Source organism: Orussus abietinus, unplaced genomic scaffold (assembly GCF_000612105.2).
Source record: "Orussus abietinus isolate OABI.00-Male unplaced genomic scaffold, Oabi_2.0 scaffold551, whole genome shotgun sequence".
Classification (NCBI taxonomy): domain Eukaryota; kingdom Metazoa; phylum Arthropoda; class Insecta; order Hymenoptera; family Orussidae; genus Orussus; species Orussus abietinus.
The window spans coordinates 1-18,875 of NW_019394848.1; the positions used below are offsets into that span (position 1 = coordinate 1).

The 18,875-nt window shown below is 38.4% G+C and overlaps 2 protein-coding genes across 2 annotated transcripts; both read left to right on the forward strand.

The window, feature by feature from the left end:
• Positions 1-61: 61 nt before the first annotated feature.
• LOC105700211 (probable ATP-dependent RNA helicase DDX27) lies at positions 62-4,027 on the forward strand. The gene is made up of 13 exons (XM_012425870.1): positions 62-227; positions 346-522; positions 588-675; positions 761-900; positions 983-1,288; positions 1,362-1,489; positions 1,590-1,787; positions 1,876-2,020; positions 2,100-2,281; positions 2,385-2,713; positions 3,057-3,314; positions 3,635-3,716; positions 3,796-4,027. Exons 1-13 carry the CDS (start codon positions 141-143, stop codon positions 3,926-3,928), a joined length of 2,253 nt encoding a protein of 750 aa, XP_012281293.1. The 5' UTR covers positions 62-140; the 3' UTR covers positions 3,929-4,027.
• A 1,939-nt stretch (positions 4,028-5,966) lies between these two features.
• Positions 5,967-18,344, forward strand: LOC105700210 (barrier-to-autointegration factor B). The gene is made up of 3 exons (XM_012425869.2): positions 5,967-6,162; positions 15,258-15,396; positions 17,539-18,344. The coding sequence occupies exons 2-3, from the start codon at positions 15,271-15,273 to the stop codon at positions 17,683-17,685; spliced, it is 273 nt and encodes a 90-aa protein (XP_012281292.1). The 5' UTR covers positions 5,967-6,162; positions 15,258-15,270; the 3' UTR covers positions 17,686-18,344.
• Positions 18,345-18,875: the final 531 nt, after the last annotated feature.

Sequence of the window (18,875 nt, forward strand, 5' to 3'; positions counted from 1 at the left end):
CGGTGAAAGCTCACGTACAAAACCAGAGGGCAGCACACGACGCGATCGCGCGACCCTGCCCGTGAGCAATCTCCCAACTCATATTTGTACTAATTCATTTGGAGGTTAAAATCGAGTTCAATTAATGTTCATTCAATACGATGGCTAAAGATTATGACTTAATTAAAACCATAGAAGACGATCAGGAGGTTACGGATTTTTCGGAGAAATCAGACAACGAAGATGATGTAAGATTGTTTATACAATTTTTCCTTATTTATACTATTTACCCCGTGAAACATGATTTTATAAAAATGGTCATTGTAGGTGTGTTTTTCATTCACTTTTATTTTTGTGTTTATGCAGTTTCAGCCACATAAACATCAAAAAGCCCAGAAAAAGGATTTTGAAAGTGATTTCCAATTCATCGCCGATGCATCGGAATACAATCACGATACTTGGAACGATCTCAATAAATATATCAAACGGAAGGCAAAGACGAAACTTGATGACAAGATTAAGAAATTCCGAAAGGAGGACAATGTAAGATATTTGAAGGAATTTGAAGACAATATTGCTGTTATCGTCTTAACATTAATGTTTTCTAGGAAATTATAAATGTAGAAACTGCAAGTCAACTAGAGTATGGAAATGAAGAGGATGGTATTGTACTTTCTGATGATGAATTAAAAAAAGGTAAGCATTGATTCATAATTCAAGAAATTCGGTTGCTTTATTGCATTATATCTTGTAACTAAAGGAGTAATATTTTGCTTTCTAGATTTATTCAAAACAAAAGAAAGTAAAGTAAAAAAGAAAGTTATAAATAAAGAAGAGAATCTCATGGATTTTGAAAAATGTGAAGAATATGATGATCATGCCTCCTTTTATCAAATGAATTTATCTCGACCGTTGTTGAAGGTACATTCATTTATTGTTTATAATACCAGTCTTCTGATAAGATTTATCTTAATTAATATTACATCAAATAATAATTCTACAGGCAATAACGTCAATCGGTTATGTGCACCCAACTCCAATTCAAGCAGCCACAATTCCAGTTGCATTGATGGGCCGTGACATATGTGGCTGTGCAGCTACTGGAACAGGAAAAACAGCTGCATACATGTTACCGACCTTAGAAAGATTATTATATAAGCCTGTTGATGGACCGTCTGTATCAAGAGTTCTTGTTCTTGTACCAACACGAGAATTGGGTGTACAAGTTTATCAAGTTACTAAAGAACTATGTAAGTTTACAACGATTGAGGTTGGACTGTCCGTTGGAGGCTTGGATGTCAAAATACAAGTAAGTCATTCTCCAATAAAAAGGTACCTTTATTATTGTAGAGCGAATTGAAAATTAACGCTCTACTTTTCAGGAAACAATTTTAAGAAAGAATCCAGACATAGTAATTGCTACACCTGGACGCTTAATCGATCATTTGGCCAATACACCGACGTTTTCATTGGACAATATCGAGGTGTTAATTTTGGATGAAGCTGACAGGTAATATCTTATTTTTCCTCAAATTAGCTTATTCATGTATTCTGTATATTAAAGTGTAGGTATTGTCTGAATAACTAGATGAAATTATTAAAACCCTTAGGATGTTGGACGAATATTTTGCTGAGCAGATGAAACATATCGTTAAGCAATGTTCAAGAACTAGGCAAACCGTTTTGTTCTCAGCTACCATGACCGAAGAAGTAAAAGATTTGGCTGCTGTGTCTCTTGATAAGCCAGTTAAAGTGTTTGTAGACAGCAATCAAGATGTTGCTTGTAATTTAAGGCAGGAATTCATTCGGTGGGTTTCTGTTGCAGCACAATCGTGAATTATTACTAATAAATGTTATTTAAATTAATTATAGTTTCCTCTACTTTTTAAATTACAGTATTCGGAAGGATAGGGAGGGAGATCGCGAGGCAGTATTGGCTGCCTTAATTTGTAGAACATTCCATGATCACACCATGGTGTTCGTTCAGACAAAAAAACAGGCTCATAGACTCCACATTTTACTAGGTTTGCTTGGAGTAAAGGTATCCATGTTTATCACAGTAAAAATTGTTACTATAAAATTAACATTAATCTAATTTATATTTTCTAATTAATATTTAGGTTGGAGAGCTGCATGGCAATCTAACACAGCCTCAGCGGTTAGAAAGTTTGAGAAAATTTAAAGATGCAGAGATAAATGTATTATTGGCCACTGATGTTGCAGCCAGAGGTTTGGACATTAGCGGAGTAAAAACTGTGATCAACTTTGTGATGCCTCCCACGATGCAACATTATATTCACAGGTAAAAGACTAAAGATCGTTTCAGTGGATTTCTACTTATTTCTCTTTTATCTTTTTATTATTAAACAATGATTTACTAATTCTCATCTATTACTAACCTTTAGAGTTGGAAGAACAGCTCGTGCGGGTCGAGTTGGGGTCTCTGTATCCTTAGCTGGAGAGCAAGAAAGGTCTCTGGTAAAAGAAATTATTAAACAAGCTAGGAATCCTGTAAAAAATCGGGTAATACCCGTGGACATTATTGAGAAGTATAACGCTAAATTACAGTCGCTCGAGGCGAGCGTAGAAAATATCCTACAAGAAGAAAGAAATGAACGAGAATTAGCCAAGTTAGAGAATCAAGCCAATAGAACTGAAAAATTACTTAAAGGCGGCAATGATAAGAATCAGAGAAGTTGGTTCCAAAATACTAAAGAAAGGAAACAAGAAAAGGGTTTGTTTCTTATTATAACTATCTCTAAACGTGAATCAAACATGTATTCAATTAACATAATATTGGCTTTCCATTAATCATTCGGTAGTACATTGTTAATAAGAATCATTTGAGATAAAAATCAGAGAAGATGGAATATATTGGTGTGGTGCATAAGTTCGTGCGTTTTTTTGAACTAGCAAAACTAGTTACAAGGAAGGAAAACAAGTTACAAGAAAACGCACGAACTTATGCATCGACCCAATATTTTTTGGGCGAAACAAGAATTTTATAAACTAAAAAAATTCGCGAAGTATTTTCTTTTAAATAAGAGTTAAAAATACTTGATTGCTTTGGATTGCAGAAAGATTAACCCTAACTGAGAAACAGCCGAAGAATAAAGGTAACAAACAGAAGGAAATGAAACCTCCCAATTTGGTGGAGGAATATGCCAAATCCAAGAAAAGGAAAAAGAAGGCGCTACACCAAGAAACAGCTGACGATAGAGCAGCCAGAGAATTGGAAAAGGTGGCAGCTTATCAGGCAAGACTAGCCAAGAAGAAAAACAAGTTGAAGAAGATCAGAACAGTTGTTGACATCGATTATCGCGCATCGAAGGGAGGTAAGTGTTTATAAATGGGCATGAAATTTCTATCTAATGACTGGAATGAGAGAACATGAACAATATGTTTTAAAAATATTGCTTTTTCAAGAAAAAGGATGTGTGTCGTTAAATTTTATGACTTCATAGTCTCGTAAATTCTTGAAAATTTTGATAAATAAAAATTAGCTGTCGAAAATTGTATGATTGGAAACTTAAGATGCTTTTGAAATAAGAAATAACTAATTAGTTCCTTTTCATTAGGCCTTTTATTTGATATCTACAGATATCCATCTTTCATCGATATCGAATGTATTTCAATCATTTTTTTAATAATTTAGGATCACTGAAGAGGAAGAAGTCATCTTTTGTCGATGATCTGACTGATATAAGTAGAAAAGGCGTCAAGAGAATGCGTCACGAGTAAGTGAATTCATATTTTTATTTCTCCTGTTTATTCGTAATAAATAATATTGTTAAATACAAATCATTCCATTTAAAGGGCCAATGACAAGAGGAAAGAAAAATCGACTAAATTCGCTCGCAGATCCAGCACAGGGAAGAGTAAAAACGTCCAAAAGGCGCCTTTCAAGAAGCGTCAAAATCGTTCCGGCATTTCGAAAAAGAAAATTTAGCTATGAGGCTATCGAAACACAGTACATTGTTTAATTCTTGATATCCTTACAGAGAGGAGCACTTTTGTACAAATTAAACGCGTTCCTGTGGGATTGTAAGAATGTTCATTTCAATGGTCACGAACTCTTAAAGTATGTTACCGTTAATTAAATTGTATTGTGAAACCAATACAATATTTTGCTTAGGACATAGACTGACAGACGAATGACACTATTTTAACTTGTTTCATTATTCATGAGAATATGTATACTTGAAGGTCTATCCTCTATTCATAGAAATTTCAGTACATTTGAGCAATGCGGAGCATAAAACTTGTGCAGAAAAAGGAGGGGTTAGAGAAAGTCGAATGTACATAATGACCCATACAATCTCTGCAAGGAAGAAAAGAAAAAAATTGATTATGTTAAATAGCATCAGAAATGGATGCAGAAAAATAAAAGATCATTGAATAGATGAGTCTAGTAATTCAAAACGACAAGGAAATAACGTCGACGGTTAACTAGTTCTCGCAAACAGTAGCACTCATACCATGATTTCATTAAAAAGGCAATAGATGCGTATTCCTTAGGATACGTTATAATTATTCCAGTTATTCATTGACATTCATCGTTCGTTATATCATTCACCGAATTTTCACGCTATTTATGAATTTAAAAACAATTTCAATATTTCATGATAAAAATCAGAATCCTGCAATTTTATGATAGAAAATTGAATGGGAGGGTTAGGTATCTAAAACCATATCCACTATTTGTACTCATAACAAAAACTGTTGTCCTTCTTACCAACCCGTTTGAAAAGAACTCAATAAATTTAAATTAACGAGCATTAAGCTTCGATTAATTCAAGATTTTTATAATCGACAGACAACGTAATAACCATAGATTGTTTTAAGAAAGAATGATTCCAGTGAGCCAGTCAAATGGATACATTCCCTTCTACTTTTGAGGAAACCAAATTTGGCTTTCAATATTCTATAAAATTATTAAATTAGCCCATTAAGGTGAAGTGAAACACGTCGAAGAACTTGATCAACGTCGATAAAGAAGATTTGTCTAAACACCTACGTTGCCGACGTTCGTTTTTATATTGACAGCTGTGTCGAATTATATTGAATATTGTACCAAATGGCATACTCCACCTGTCGTTTTCGTACAATAAATATCAAGAAATCGAAGTAAAACTCCAGAAATCCTCAGGATTCAAGCTTTCTGGAGCCCCAATTGACTGCAGAGGGACACCCTGCGCCATCTGTGATTTCCAGGTCAATTAAATTTTTCACTCCGAGACCTCGTATTACCATCGTTTTAGCATAGAAGCGCATACAACACTTTTTTTGAACTTATCCCGTTCAAATGCGAGTTTATCGATTACCAGAGTGTTCGAAATTGTCGTAAAATTGTCCCGAACCTTTCGATTCTCATATCAGAGCCTTCGATAATTGTATATTGATCGAAATATGAGAGCTTGACGCCATTTTGGTTCTAGTCTGGGCTGAGTTAACAAATTTTGTTAAAAAATCCAAATTTTGAATGTGTCAGGACAATTCTTAGATGATCAGGAGTGATGTGTCAAAGTTTCGGACAGTTTGGTCTAATACTCTTAAAAAAAAGTGTTGTATTCGAATCGACTGATTTGAAGGGTGTTTCACTTCACTTTAATGGCCTTCATGGGTGTCATGACAGAGATGGATAGAATCGTGAAAAAAACATGTTCTAAGGTTCTGAAGAACGCATTACCTACGTCCAAAAGTATTTTTAATTAATTGTAGGAATTGTAACTACCTAAGATATAATTGGCGATACTCGAAGTACGAGTAAATAATACCGATAGTTTCAAATTCCTTGCGCGCAGCTCCTTTAAAAATATTTAAGGAGCAATGTATGTATGTCAGCCGCCTGCATCCACCACCGGGGGCAGCACAGGACGCGATCGCGCATCCCTGGCTGTGAGCAATCTCCCAACTTATCTCTTTTATGGAGACAGCGATTTATTGGATCTGGTTCCGATAAATCCTGGATTTAAGAGGACGATGGAGATGTAATCAATGGAGACTTTGTAACTGACGGTGATGGACGGTGATGACTTAGTAAATAATTGTTGTGATACACACGGAATGTGTTAATCTATCGGTGTTTATTTTTGTTGACGGCGGGCACAAATTTTCATTAATTTTTATTGTTTGGAGTGCCTGGGAACGTCATTTTCACGTTTAACTTGGATGCGGCGAAATGTATGTATTTACTACAATAACTTATGTAGTTTTATAATATTTATAAGTACACGTTGATTCGTATTTTCACATTCCTTACTTTTATTTGTGTTTCAAGTTTCGGAAAAATATGAAAATATTAACTTACTATCGTGTATTTGGCAGTGAAGCATTTTTTATATTCATACATGTTAGATTGCAAGGTCAAAGATAATTTATTTTGTTTAATATATGGTTCGAGTGACCAAATACAAACATTTGCGAAGTAATCATATGCTGATGAAATTATTTTATTACTTAAATGCATGGGATATGTTTAAAAGCCGAAAGCATTTGCCTCTGCTTTTTATTGCATTATGTGTTAAAGTGCATAGATTTATTATAGTAGATGTAACTAATATATGATGTATTGACATCCGCAATTCTTTCAAAATGCTTATTCAAATCTTTGTTGTAATAGAATATAAATCATTAAAATTTTGCACATACATTTTTTCATGTTCTAATATAGATTTACTAACACCTTAACTATAAGAAAATTTGGAAGTTAATGACAATTACAAGCATCGTAAAGCCAATTAATAGGCTTCCGATAGATAAAGTGTTAAGTAATTCAATTACTATTAATTGTTGATATTAGTAATACATGAACTTTCTATATTTTATGATTTGTAGGAAAGGTTACTATACCTGCTATGTACGTCAGAGGTTTACAAACCTCTAAATATGATCGACTTCTATAATCCACTTGTTTGTAATTTTAAATGTATAAAGAAACCGGTTTAAATAATAAGTCTATAGCTTGGTCATCTTAGAACAAAATTAATACTAATGAATCCTTTAAAACTATTCGATCAAGGATAATACTCTTATAATAAATGTTCCTAAAAAAATTTGTTTCATCTTTGATATAAATCCTCTCAAAAAACCTTTGGTGTAAAAATAACTTTCCAAGTTCATTATTTCATACCCACATATTTTATGAAAATGATTCTACAAAGTAGCGTTTGAGCTCATAAAAGGTACGATATCAGTTATTTTTGTCTAATATATGCATTGTGTTACACGTAAAATAAAATTGTACAAAAACATCCATAAAGTAATAATAACATGCACAAAAGTAATGGAATCACTTCTGATAAATAAATAAATTGTGTGTTATATATAAAATAAAATGTATTTTGAAAATAAAAAAAATATTTAGTAAACTATTGAAGAATGTTTCATTCTTATTTGAAATGAAATAACTTTAAACTGATATAAGCACAACTATTCATACGTGTTTTATTTGATGTGTTACATATGGTAGTAAAAGTAATTGCGAACTTATTACTTGATAATTAATAATATTCATTTAATCGTTCTATAGTAAAATTTATTGCTGTTAAAGGACAATGAAATTAACGTTTATTGTTTTATCACAGTTTGAGTAAGTAAGAAATCTGACTGCATGAAAGACTATCATGGATAAATATGTTAGTATTGGGCTCACCAAATATTTTTTTACTTTTAAGACATATTTTATTTTCTACGTAACTCAATACACGTATTTAATAGAAGTGACTTCATTACTTTTGCGTGTGTAGTCAGTATTTTATGGATAGACTTCTGTACAATTTTATTTTATATATAAAGTACAATGTATGTATTTGGTAGGGGTGACTGATTTCATGTCTTTAGAAATATCAGGTTGTGAGAATCTTATCATAAAATATATCTGTATGAAATGATGAATTTGGCACAAGTCTTTCTTTACATAAAAGGTGTTTTTGTGGGAATTTTGTATCTTTGAAAACATATAAATAATACTTGTTATAATGCAATTAATATTATTACGGCGTCCATTATTAGGTGCTAATTAATCCTTTGCGATCGGTGCCGCCACAGTGGCGGCACTTTCAGAGTGTCATAGAAGTCGACGCTGCTAGCTGACTAAATGTGCTCCGACTATCTGATACTTCCATCAGAGAAATTTGCCAATCGCAAAGGGTTCAATGCTCTAAACATTCATTACAGAATTTACATTTCACCAGTCCTCTGGCCAAAAACCACCCCTAAACAGACTTACAAGCGAAATTGACACATATAGGAAAATTGTTCTTATTAACCAAATATATTCCACGATGTACCCTAATTTGGTGGTCCACTCCTAAAGCCACCGTTATACTGACCTGCAAGAGGGAGGTACCACATAAATAAAAAAAATTGGGTAACTTCTTTAACAAAAAATACTTCATAAATTAGGTGCTCCATAAATACTACATTCCCGAATTTAGTGCTTCACCCCTATAAATGAAAACCATCCTTTAATGGACTTACAAGAGGGAAACGCCATATAAATGGGAAAATTACGTAATTTTATTAGCCAAAAATGTTCCATGAATTAGGAGCTCTTGAATAATGCTAAGTCGAATCGGATGCTGTTCCATAAATCTGTAAGACAATTCACCCTCTTCGATCTTACAAAAGGGACAAAAGCTGCTTGAAGTGAAAAGTGATAGTTTTGACGGTGTAAAATCTGTGTGGAATTGGATGCTGTATATGCGATACTTTTGAAGTAAGAAGAATCCTATCCCTGGACTCGTCTGCTAGTGTATTTGACCCAAATGTTCTTGTGTTTGAATTGAAGTTCATCACAAAATCTGAACAGAAACACAACGTTGAAATTTAAATTCATATTATGTGTTTCTAGTAGATAGGTATCGTTCTTAATAAAAGGAAGTGTTACTCTTTTATTTATATTATTTTGTTGGATAAAATTCCGAAAAGGGCATTCCTCTGATTAATTTGAAACTTCATATACCCATGTACTTTGACCCGCTGATTGTGAATATGATAATAGAAATTGGTGCAAATGTTATCCTCAAGGTGAAAATGATTGTTGATAACTTTCAAATGTTCATTTTTCGATTAGTATAGGTTTCACAGAAAAGGTTTCAGATAATAATTGTAGCTTTTGAGAAAATACATATTTTATGTTCTATAAACTTTTATTCTAAAATTGTTATTTTTCGAGAAAAATGAGATACATTTCTGAAATACAAAACAAGTGCATATAACTAACTTAACTACCCTACCCTAATCATTGTATGTCTAGGGAGTCGACACTCCTTATGGGAGAAGTGTAACGCTGAAGTTAGTTCACCTACTCCAAGCAAAGACTGCGCTGGTGTCGTGACTTTTCAGTCTAATAGAAAGAGAAGAACAGAGAAAAATGTTTCTAACCAATAGCAAGAGATTCCAGGAGGCACAGCGTAGATGCACATAAAAATAGTCGGGACAACTGAACCAAAGTGAACCTAACCTCGATTAGTGGCAATATTTTCACAAGTTTCGATTACCTCGCGTATTAAATCGCGAACGTGAGTTTGTGAGTAAAAGTGTAAATCAAGAACAGTTTGTAGTTTCTTGCTATAATAATTGTAATAATTAAATGGATTAAATGCGGTCTATAGATCGCATTTAATCCTTCCGCATGAAAGTAATCATAACAAAAATTAAATTTGTATAGAATTTGTATATTTATACATTCATAATAATTAATATTTTTATCTTAATAAATATGTGACTTTTTAACTAATGTTTAATGTAATTATTTCAGTTCTTACAGTGATTTAAAACAGGCATTGCACCACTGACACTTTTGTTACTTATTTTATGTTTAATATACTGTTTTCTTACATTTGTGTGTGTCAGTTTAAGCAACGCCTGTTTTAATCATTGCAAGTACTTTTTAAATCCCGAAAATATCCCTTCGTTTAATAAATGAATTTGAATAGCCCGCGAAATAATTTAGTTCGCGAAGGTTTACTCCAACCGAAGATGGCAGTAGTGCATAAAGCGTTACACCCCAATACATGGCAGTGTCGACCCCCTGTTGTATGTCTGGCAAGGGGGCAGCCGAATATATAACCTAACCTAACTTGTCACTTTTACTCCTCACCACCCCCCGTTCTCCCGTATTTACTACATAAAGATCTCCCGCAGTTAATCATACATTTATAGTTTAGGGATATATCTAATGTTTCTCAGAAAGTAATGGTTTTCGAGAAAAAATGTATTTTTTCGAGAACTATAACTGTTGAATTCCGGTGTTGTAGCAGTTGTAACAAAAGCCCCTAGATTCTAGATGACTTTCAACGTGGAATCTTACAAAAAGTGTAGGCTGTAGCTTGACGCTTCTTGTGAGGAGTTTCCTCCGCTTCTCTCGTGGAAATCTAGTGTCGTCTTCTCGTAGTTGAATAATCATTGTTGCTTCGTAGAGAGGAAAAATGAAGTGGTAGGAGAGTATGAGGAGCCAATAGGAACGTTGGGGAAATCTATCGTAAAGGAGGGAAAGAACAAGAATTTTGGACTGGTGATTCATTAGAGACAAGGGTAGTCGAGGAAGCGCAAGGTCTCTATGGGCTTCTTGCGGGCGGCTTTTTTCTCGCTGCCAGGACCAACTGAGGGCCCCCTCCACAGGCGGTGCCGGGCACCCGACGGACGACCCGTGGCCCCAGGTTGTCAGGTTGTGTCGTTCCTGCTCCACTCGTCGGCCGTTGTTTTCGAGGCGGCTCTTGGAGCGGATGGCGACGACGCGGCCCGTGACCTTTTCTTTTTGTGGTCGCTAAATCCAAATTTGATACTAGAATTTCAAAATGCACATTAACGGATAAGTTACAGTGCCATTAAAATTGTTGAGGGTGTAAATATTGTGACGTGGCAGAATTCTGCCATCACAAGTGGGGGCACGGTGGGAGTGGTAAGTATCCAATTAAATAATTATGAATTGCAGCATCGGTTGGCGACTCTTGGGGTCATCATGGACAATCTGTAGCCGTAAGTATGTGTTTTGTAAATATTATGTATAGCGTGCGTTAAATTAGTTAATTGGCGAGGGCTGCGGAAAAGGTTTCAGGGGCTATCGGGCCTTAACTACCTGTGGTCCGAGTTGAGGAGGAGTTTTGGGCCGAGCGCTTTCATTTAGCGAGTCGCAGCTGAGATTCGGAAGGAATCGGGGCATTTAAATGCTTCGCCGTGTCACGCTGTCTGATACCTGGCGTAAGAATCACTAATTGCTGGAGCATGGCGGTTTTCGGCGGCCCGGCGGCGCCAGCGGAGAGGGTTTTCCACATTTCGGCAATCCTTCCGAGCCTTGGAGTCATTCTCCAGGATACCTCGGGAGTCGCCGGAGTGGAGCCCGTGAACCTGCGTCGCTGCTTTCGTCGACCCCGTAGCCGCCCGATTGCTGCCACCGGTGTCCGATATGTGTACCTGGTGAGTAAACCCTCTGTAGGTTTTTGCATTTCTCTGTTCCGCTCAACGCAACGAAAACTTCGTTTGTAACCCTCCTCGACACGCGACCCATCTCCCGCCATTTTTCGGACCACGTGGCGCCTCGCCATTTTAGGAAGAAATCCCGTTAGCGACCGTCCCTCGCGCCGGGACTGAAGCCCTTTTTCTCGTATGGTAATTATTCCTCGTACGTCGTGTGAGACTCCCCCGGTTAATCGGCATCGACCCGCCCGTTTCTTTCGTGGAGTCCGGGCGGTGTCTTGGGCGTTGTGCTCCGTTTCGTTTTTTCCGTCGCGCCGGAACAGAAATCTGGAGAGAAGCTGGCGGCTTCTCTCCGTGTAGGGACCTAATTGTTAAAATGCCGCAAGGATCCCGAAGTGTTTCGATCTACATTTGTTTCTTTTGTTTGAATAAAAGGGGCTTCTGTTGTTGGTCAGTAGTTGCTGTTATTTCGTTTAATTAATCCCGTCTTCCAATCCGACCGACTTAATCGACTCCGGATTCCTAGCGTGATCCCCCTCCCAACTCTGCCGTGCCCCCAGTAGTCCCTCGTGGAGTCTGGCGGGGCTGAGTGGCCGGCTCTCGGGGCTCTTTCGCGATATCCCGCGACCGCGTTGGATTTTCTTTGCCGGGGTTTCCGTTGGGCTCGCGGCATGTGATAGCATGCCTAGCGCCACTTAAATAAATTTAGGCGGGTCGCGCCAGTCGCCAATCCATATTACGCCTTCTTGGTCGCGGATAGGCTTTTTACGAGGGGGGGCCCTCCATCGGAGTCACAATTTGCAGGGCGTGGGTGTGAGTGAGCCCCAAAATATACGTCGCAACACATACACATACATATATACATATGGAGAGATATCTTACATCTAATGATTGACAGAGAAACTCCTCCTCGTTCCGGCTCCGAACCCCCCTTGTCCCTGGCGAACAATTCGCCACGTCTCCAGTTACTAAAGCGCTGTTTTCGTTCGTATACATGTGTGTAACGAAACAGAGGTAACGGGTTCCGGTTTGTATTTAGAAAATCGCTGATAAATGTCACCCCTTAAATCGGGGTTGAGGATGCCAAAAGTTCCATCAGGCCACAAAAATTCCGATCACATGATCGAGATTCGACAATTGGTTGATCAATCTCGGCGCAGTCGAGCCACCGCGAAGAGCTATGCCGGCGAAGCCGGGCGCGTCAGCGCTCGTTACAGTATATTATACGTCTGTTGAAGGCAATTTTCCATTCCGTAATATACAAACAACATACATATATTAGATGTCATTTGCATGTATAATACTGCAAATACAAATGCCTGTTAAAGAGAAATATATTATCCGTTTACGGAACGTATTTCATTGGTGAAAATATAGATGCCCTGGTAACATATATGTTACATATAATGTACACTGGCATTCATCGATGGTTTCCTCAAGGACGTACTGCCCTCTCCAGCCAGCGCTGCTCTCGCCGCTAGTACGCTGCGCGGCCGAAGGGGGCAGTAGGTCCGCGAGGAAACCCTCGATGAATGCCGGTGTGCATCTAAATTCCAATAGAATACTTCAGACATTCCATGAACATATACTATACAGATATTTTTAACTTTTGATGTACTAAAACAATCCATAGATAGCGGTCGGCCCTCATGGGCCTTGGACCGATAGGCGAACGGACGGAATGGAAGGTCCCACGTGACCCTACCTCCCCGAAGGATCAGCAGGGCAGTCGCCCCGCGCGACTTGGCCCCTGGGGATTAATTAAAAGCGGTAGAAAGAAAAAGGGACTAAGGCCCGAAACTAGAAAACGCGATTCAACAGAAGGGAGGAGGGAGGCTATCCGCGGTGTGGGTCCGGGCCCCGGTTACCTTATCGGCCCTTAGAGTTTACCGCCTCGGCTCGACGTGGCGGTCCTCCGGGTCTCCGTTGCTGCTGGCGACTGATTCCTTCTCGAGGCAAGGGAAAGGTGGCGAGATCTGCTGGCGATGCGCGTACGAGTTTTAATTGAGAACTATCGGGCGAAGAAGAACGGACGCGGTCCTTGGCCGCTTTTATAGAGTTTCCTCTCCTAGGTTTCCAGAAGCTTCCGCCAGGCCCTATTCACCTAATTTGGATGCCCGTGGCCCAATTAGCGTCTTCGTAATTTCGGACAAAGCTTCTCGGCCGGCGCGCTCCCGGGGTGGGGCGCCACCGGGGACCGGCTCACGCTGCGCGCGTGGACCAGGGCCGAACCTATGAGGGTCTCTCCCCCTCGGGCTGGTCGGCAGATTCCTCGCCGATGGTGAGGAGTCCTGGCTGGCTGGTCCTGGGTGATGTTCCCGAGTGACCTGGAGCTCGATCAGGGCCGTGGCCCCAGCTGTCCCTCCGTCGAGGAGTCGCCTTGGGTGTCTTGGGTGTCACTTGATCCTTGATATCGTGGTTCTTTTTGGCCCGTCCGCCGCACCAATACATGGTGGCGAACGAGCTCCTCGGGGACACAGAGATGGCTGCCTTAACGATATCGGCGATGTCCGGGAGGCCGCAGGTGGGCTCCTGCCTGCCGGTCCGGCTCCTGGTCGGGAAGTCGGAGCCCTTCCCGCGGGTGGACCTCCTCACGCCGCCAGGACGAACTGAGGCCGTGCCCCCGCGGGTCCGGCATCCGGCGGCCTCTGCAGGTCCAACCCCTGCGTGGTCCCGATGGACGGGGGGGAGGTGTCTCCCTTGATGGTGGAAGTTGTCCTTCGACGATGTTCCCTAGGTTTTCTTCGTGGGTACCCCGCTGTCGCTTCTCCTGTCGACGTCTTGACGGCCCTGGTTGTTTGTTTGCGGTTGAGCGTTGCGTGTACTGAGCCGGGCCGTCGCGCTTACAGGCTAAGAAATTCGGCGAGGCTTCGAAACGCTTAAATATTCGCACTAGGCGAAGGAAGGAAGGAAGGAAGGCCCTGAGCGGCGCTCGCTCAGCCGTGCGGTCGCCAGCCCTGAGCGTTACTATTCTTCTTCCGCGGCGGTTAAGTGCCACGCACATCATGCCAGCCCGTAACGGTGAGCCTGTTCGAATTTCGGCGTAAACAGGCAAACAATCGAAGCGGAGATACTCCTAACTTAAATGAGGAACAACAAGAAACGTAAAATGTGAGAAGACGTATTAATCGTCGAAAGTTTATGCTGTTTCAGCTATTCTGAAATAAAGGAACTAAGATAAGATGCGGTTTGCAGAAGACACTAATAATCGTACTTATTTAAATGCTAAAGAAACTCCAGCTAAGCGAAATATAAAATCTTACAAATGTAATATAAAGATAATAGTATTTGATAAATTTATTAACAAAAATTCTGCTCGAAACCCTTACGGCCCCACTCCATTACGTGCTCCGTCAACCCGAGTCATATTGTACATCATTTCTTGACTAAATCTTGTGACAGTATATTCCAATAAAAATACCATGTCACAACTTGCATGCTTTGATAAAACATACACATTTATGCTTCGTATACAGCTAGTATAGATATAGCTGACTTATGAATCTATGTATACCTCCAAATTATACGTATACTATGGATAAAAATTCTTTCATACTGTTACGATAATTTATTATCAAAAAGTATACGGATATTATACATATAATTTGGTTTTATTCTGGTTTATGAACATGTACGCGCATTCAATATACGTAAACGATACATATATTTTTCGTGTATTAATTGCATATACGTATGTTATATGTTAGTGTGTTGCGTGGGTAACATCCTCCACGTTCAAATTTTACTAAATGCCCGGTGCCTTATGGACAGGGGTATATATAGAATCTGTTAATATTGATTATATATAATTTTTTCTTGATCTTGATCCTATGAATTGATACATTTTTTCCCCGCAGATATCGTATCATTATGTCGAGCACATCACAAAAGCATAAGAACTTCGTGGCTGAGCCAATGGGAGATAAACCAGTGACTGATCTAGCCGGCGTAGGTGAAGTATTAGGAAGACGGTTAGAAGCAGCAGGTTTTGATAAGGTATACTCATTCAAAGTTTAGTTAACATTTAACAAAAAAAAAAGTAATGACTGTGCTGTTCATATATAATCAATTAAAACGATATAGTAAACGTATGCAATTAGAGGAGGATTAAGGGCGCTCACCACTAGCGATTTTGCAGGGCCTCACGGGGACAACGATTCCGAACGTATTTCTAAACCGATCGAGCTTAACGAGTGCTCACATTGAAGAAGAAATGTTGACCTGTGTTTATACGGGAGCGATTTTCGATAAGTGGTCATTTTCATATAAAAAAATGCAACGACATAATTTCAATGCCTTTTTAACTAGGAAGGAGGTGCTTGATCGAAAATCGCTCCCATATAAACACACGTCAACATTTTATCTTTAAAACGAGCACTCGTTGAGCTCAATCGGTTGAGAAATACGCTCAAAATCGTTGTCCCCGTGGAGCACCTTTTTCAGGATTTTCGAGTTTCTCGCGAGGAATTTGGGCATTCCTTAACAACCGTTGCCGACTCTAGGCGGAGTGTCCAACTGGCGTGTGCGTGCGGCCGGGGGTCACACACGTTTCGGCGCCTAGTTCAGAGGCGTCTAGCCGTTGTGTGAGTCCTATACGTGCAAAATACGCACACATTTTTCGTCCGTGCTAAACACCGCCCATTATGCGTCGCGTCTCCCTCATACGAGCGAGAAAGTACGTTTTGGTTACCACCGAATTCGATGCTAATGCCATCTAGCGGTGGAAGTCATCGTCCCCACTTTGGTGGTGAACGGCGTTAAACCTTGGCGTGTGTAAGGCTAGGTGTCTCGAACCCAGATAATTTTTAAGCGCTCGAAACTTTAAATGTTTTGCAGCGAAACACTAAGCTGTGAAGTAGCTGCGCGGGATTGGGTAATACTTTGCAATAGCATTAAAAGGGCATTGAAATTATGTCGTTGCACTTTTTTATATGAAAATGACCACTTATCAAAAATCGCTCCCATATAAACACAGGTCAACATTTCATCTTCGATATGAGCACTCGTTAAGCTCGATCGGTTTAGAAATACGTTCGGAATCGTTGTCCCCGCGAGGCCCTACAAAATCGCTAGAGTGGTGAGCGCCCTTAATGAAAAGCAGGAAGAAAATTACTTTCCATCTTAATTACGATACGCTGGATTTTTTTAAACTGCTGTTCTTCTTGAACTGCCTGTTGATTTTGACATCTGTCTGCATTGTAGTATGTGCCAAAGTGTTACTCAATACCGCAACTCTACCAGACCAATAGCTCCATCTGTGATGCTAGCTGCAATTAATTTTTTTGCCGTAAAAACACATATTATTCACGGGACAAGCCAGCATTCTCTTGCAATCGTTGGTGAAAGTATTTTCCATGTTTTCCCATCTGACTCTGTAATATTCCATTTCTATGGTATTTTAAATTGTTCAAGCTAGGGTCCTGAAACTCTTCAGTTTCGATTCTGTCTTCAAAAAATGTAAAACCTCAAAAACGTGCACAGACCGCGCGAGATTGTTTCTAGTCCGTGATAAATAAATACACTTAAAAAGAAAATAAAAATTCATAAGTTTCAGGACTTACCTCAGTGCCTCCATAGTGACGTGGTAAACATTGAAACGAATTAATACATTCAGTTCGGAGAATATTTTCGCGAACAATTTGACCCCTCAGATATATATAAAACGGCATATAGGGGCACGATATATATCTATATAAAACGTCCAAATATTTATAAAACTTTTCTTCGAACTAGGTGCACCGAGTTATTTGGAACTTGGGCATGATTATTGAGGCCCTAATGAAGAACGTGATTTTCTTTCGGAAAATGAAATATCGCGATTTTCAAGAATTTCATTAGGACTATCATAATGACGTGTTAAAGTTTCTCAATTTTCGATGCACCCAATTCGGAGAAAAGTTTTATAAATATTTTGACTCTATCTGACTTATATATGACTTTCATAATACCTTGTACTGCTTGTACTACGCACATTTGAAGGGAAGTCAGTTGTGCTCGCCAGTTCACAAATCACACATTCATACATTCTTTCTTAAAACTTGTATTATATCTATTAGAGTATTATTTAACTAAATTGTATTCGACATTGAAAACATGAAAATATCATTTAACCAAATATCATTTAACCTTCTTTTACAGGCGTACGTCGTGCTTGGGCAGTATCTTGTGCTGAAAAAAAATAGGGAGTTATTTCAAGAATGGATGAAAGATGCATGTTCAGCCAATGCTAAACAATCCAATGATTGTTATCAATGCCTTACCGATTGGTGCGAAGAATTTTTGTAAAGTAGGCTTCTTCTTAAACATAAATTCAGTACAGCACAAATCACCTTAATTCGTATGTAATAGTTACAAGAACTTGATGAATCAAACACTTCCTACTGCCAATTATATCTAATTAGTATTCTACTTTCTACATTTTTATGGGAGGTCAAGAATGAATGTATAAGTTTTAATTGCCTATTGACATTGTTACTTAGTAGCATTAACTTTTATTATCTAAACGTAGAATTACCATATGAACAATAATTATGATTTTGAATCCTGTTTCTTTTATTTTATTCGAGATATCACCAAGCAATGCATTTTACCGCTGCATTTAAATATACCCTTAAGTTCTCTGTTTTAATATTAATTTAAATTCATAGTAACCTAAATTGGCCGTGGAGAAACATATTTTTGCACTACTTTAATAGTCTGATATACTAACGCATGACAAAGGCAAAAGAAAATATTGTACTATATGTAATATACTTGAACATTTTTCGTTACAAACAATAAAAAGTAAATAAGTCAATGTTGCTTAGAGTATTACAATTCTAAACAAATTAACAATATACAATTATAAAGAAATCCGACCTTTACTTGAAATAGTTTGCGACTTTTAAGTTCAAAGATGTCATCACTGACTATTATGTACTGTGAATAAACTGCTTATCAAATGATTTGGCCTCAAATTAAAACATTTTGTACTATTAACTCCTATTTATAATGTTACATTCCGCATAACGATTCTCAGTTACACAACATCTATATTGTTAATCTAGCGATTGTAGCCCATCAATTTATTAAATAGGAATATTAATACTGATAAATAATTTTCCTCAAGAAGTAATAGATCACCTCGCAAAACTTAATTGAATAATACATCAGGACAAAGTAGCTTCGGCCTACTTTGCATATGTAGAAAAGTCGTAAGTCGAAACTAGTTTACCCAAATCTTACGAAAATGTAAGAAACGAACCAACAAACGAATTCTGGCAAAGTACAGGTGGCAAAAATAGAATAACGGTGATATGAAAATAGCGTCTGAGGTATCAATAGTTTATGAAACTTTTCTGCAAACTATGTTGTGACGTACGTCTCAGCGCCTGATGCCGTTGGGATCACCGAAGAGGCCAGGGGCCCTAAAATTTCGTCCTGGCTTGAACCTATACCTGAACACAATTACTAGTAATCGGTTGGATGCTAGACGT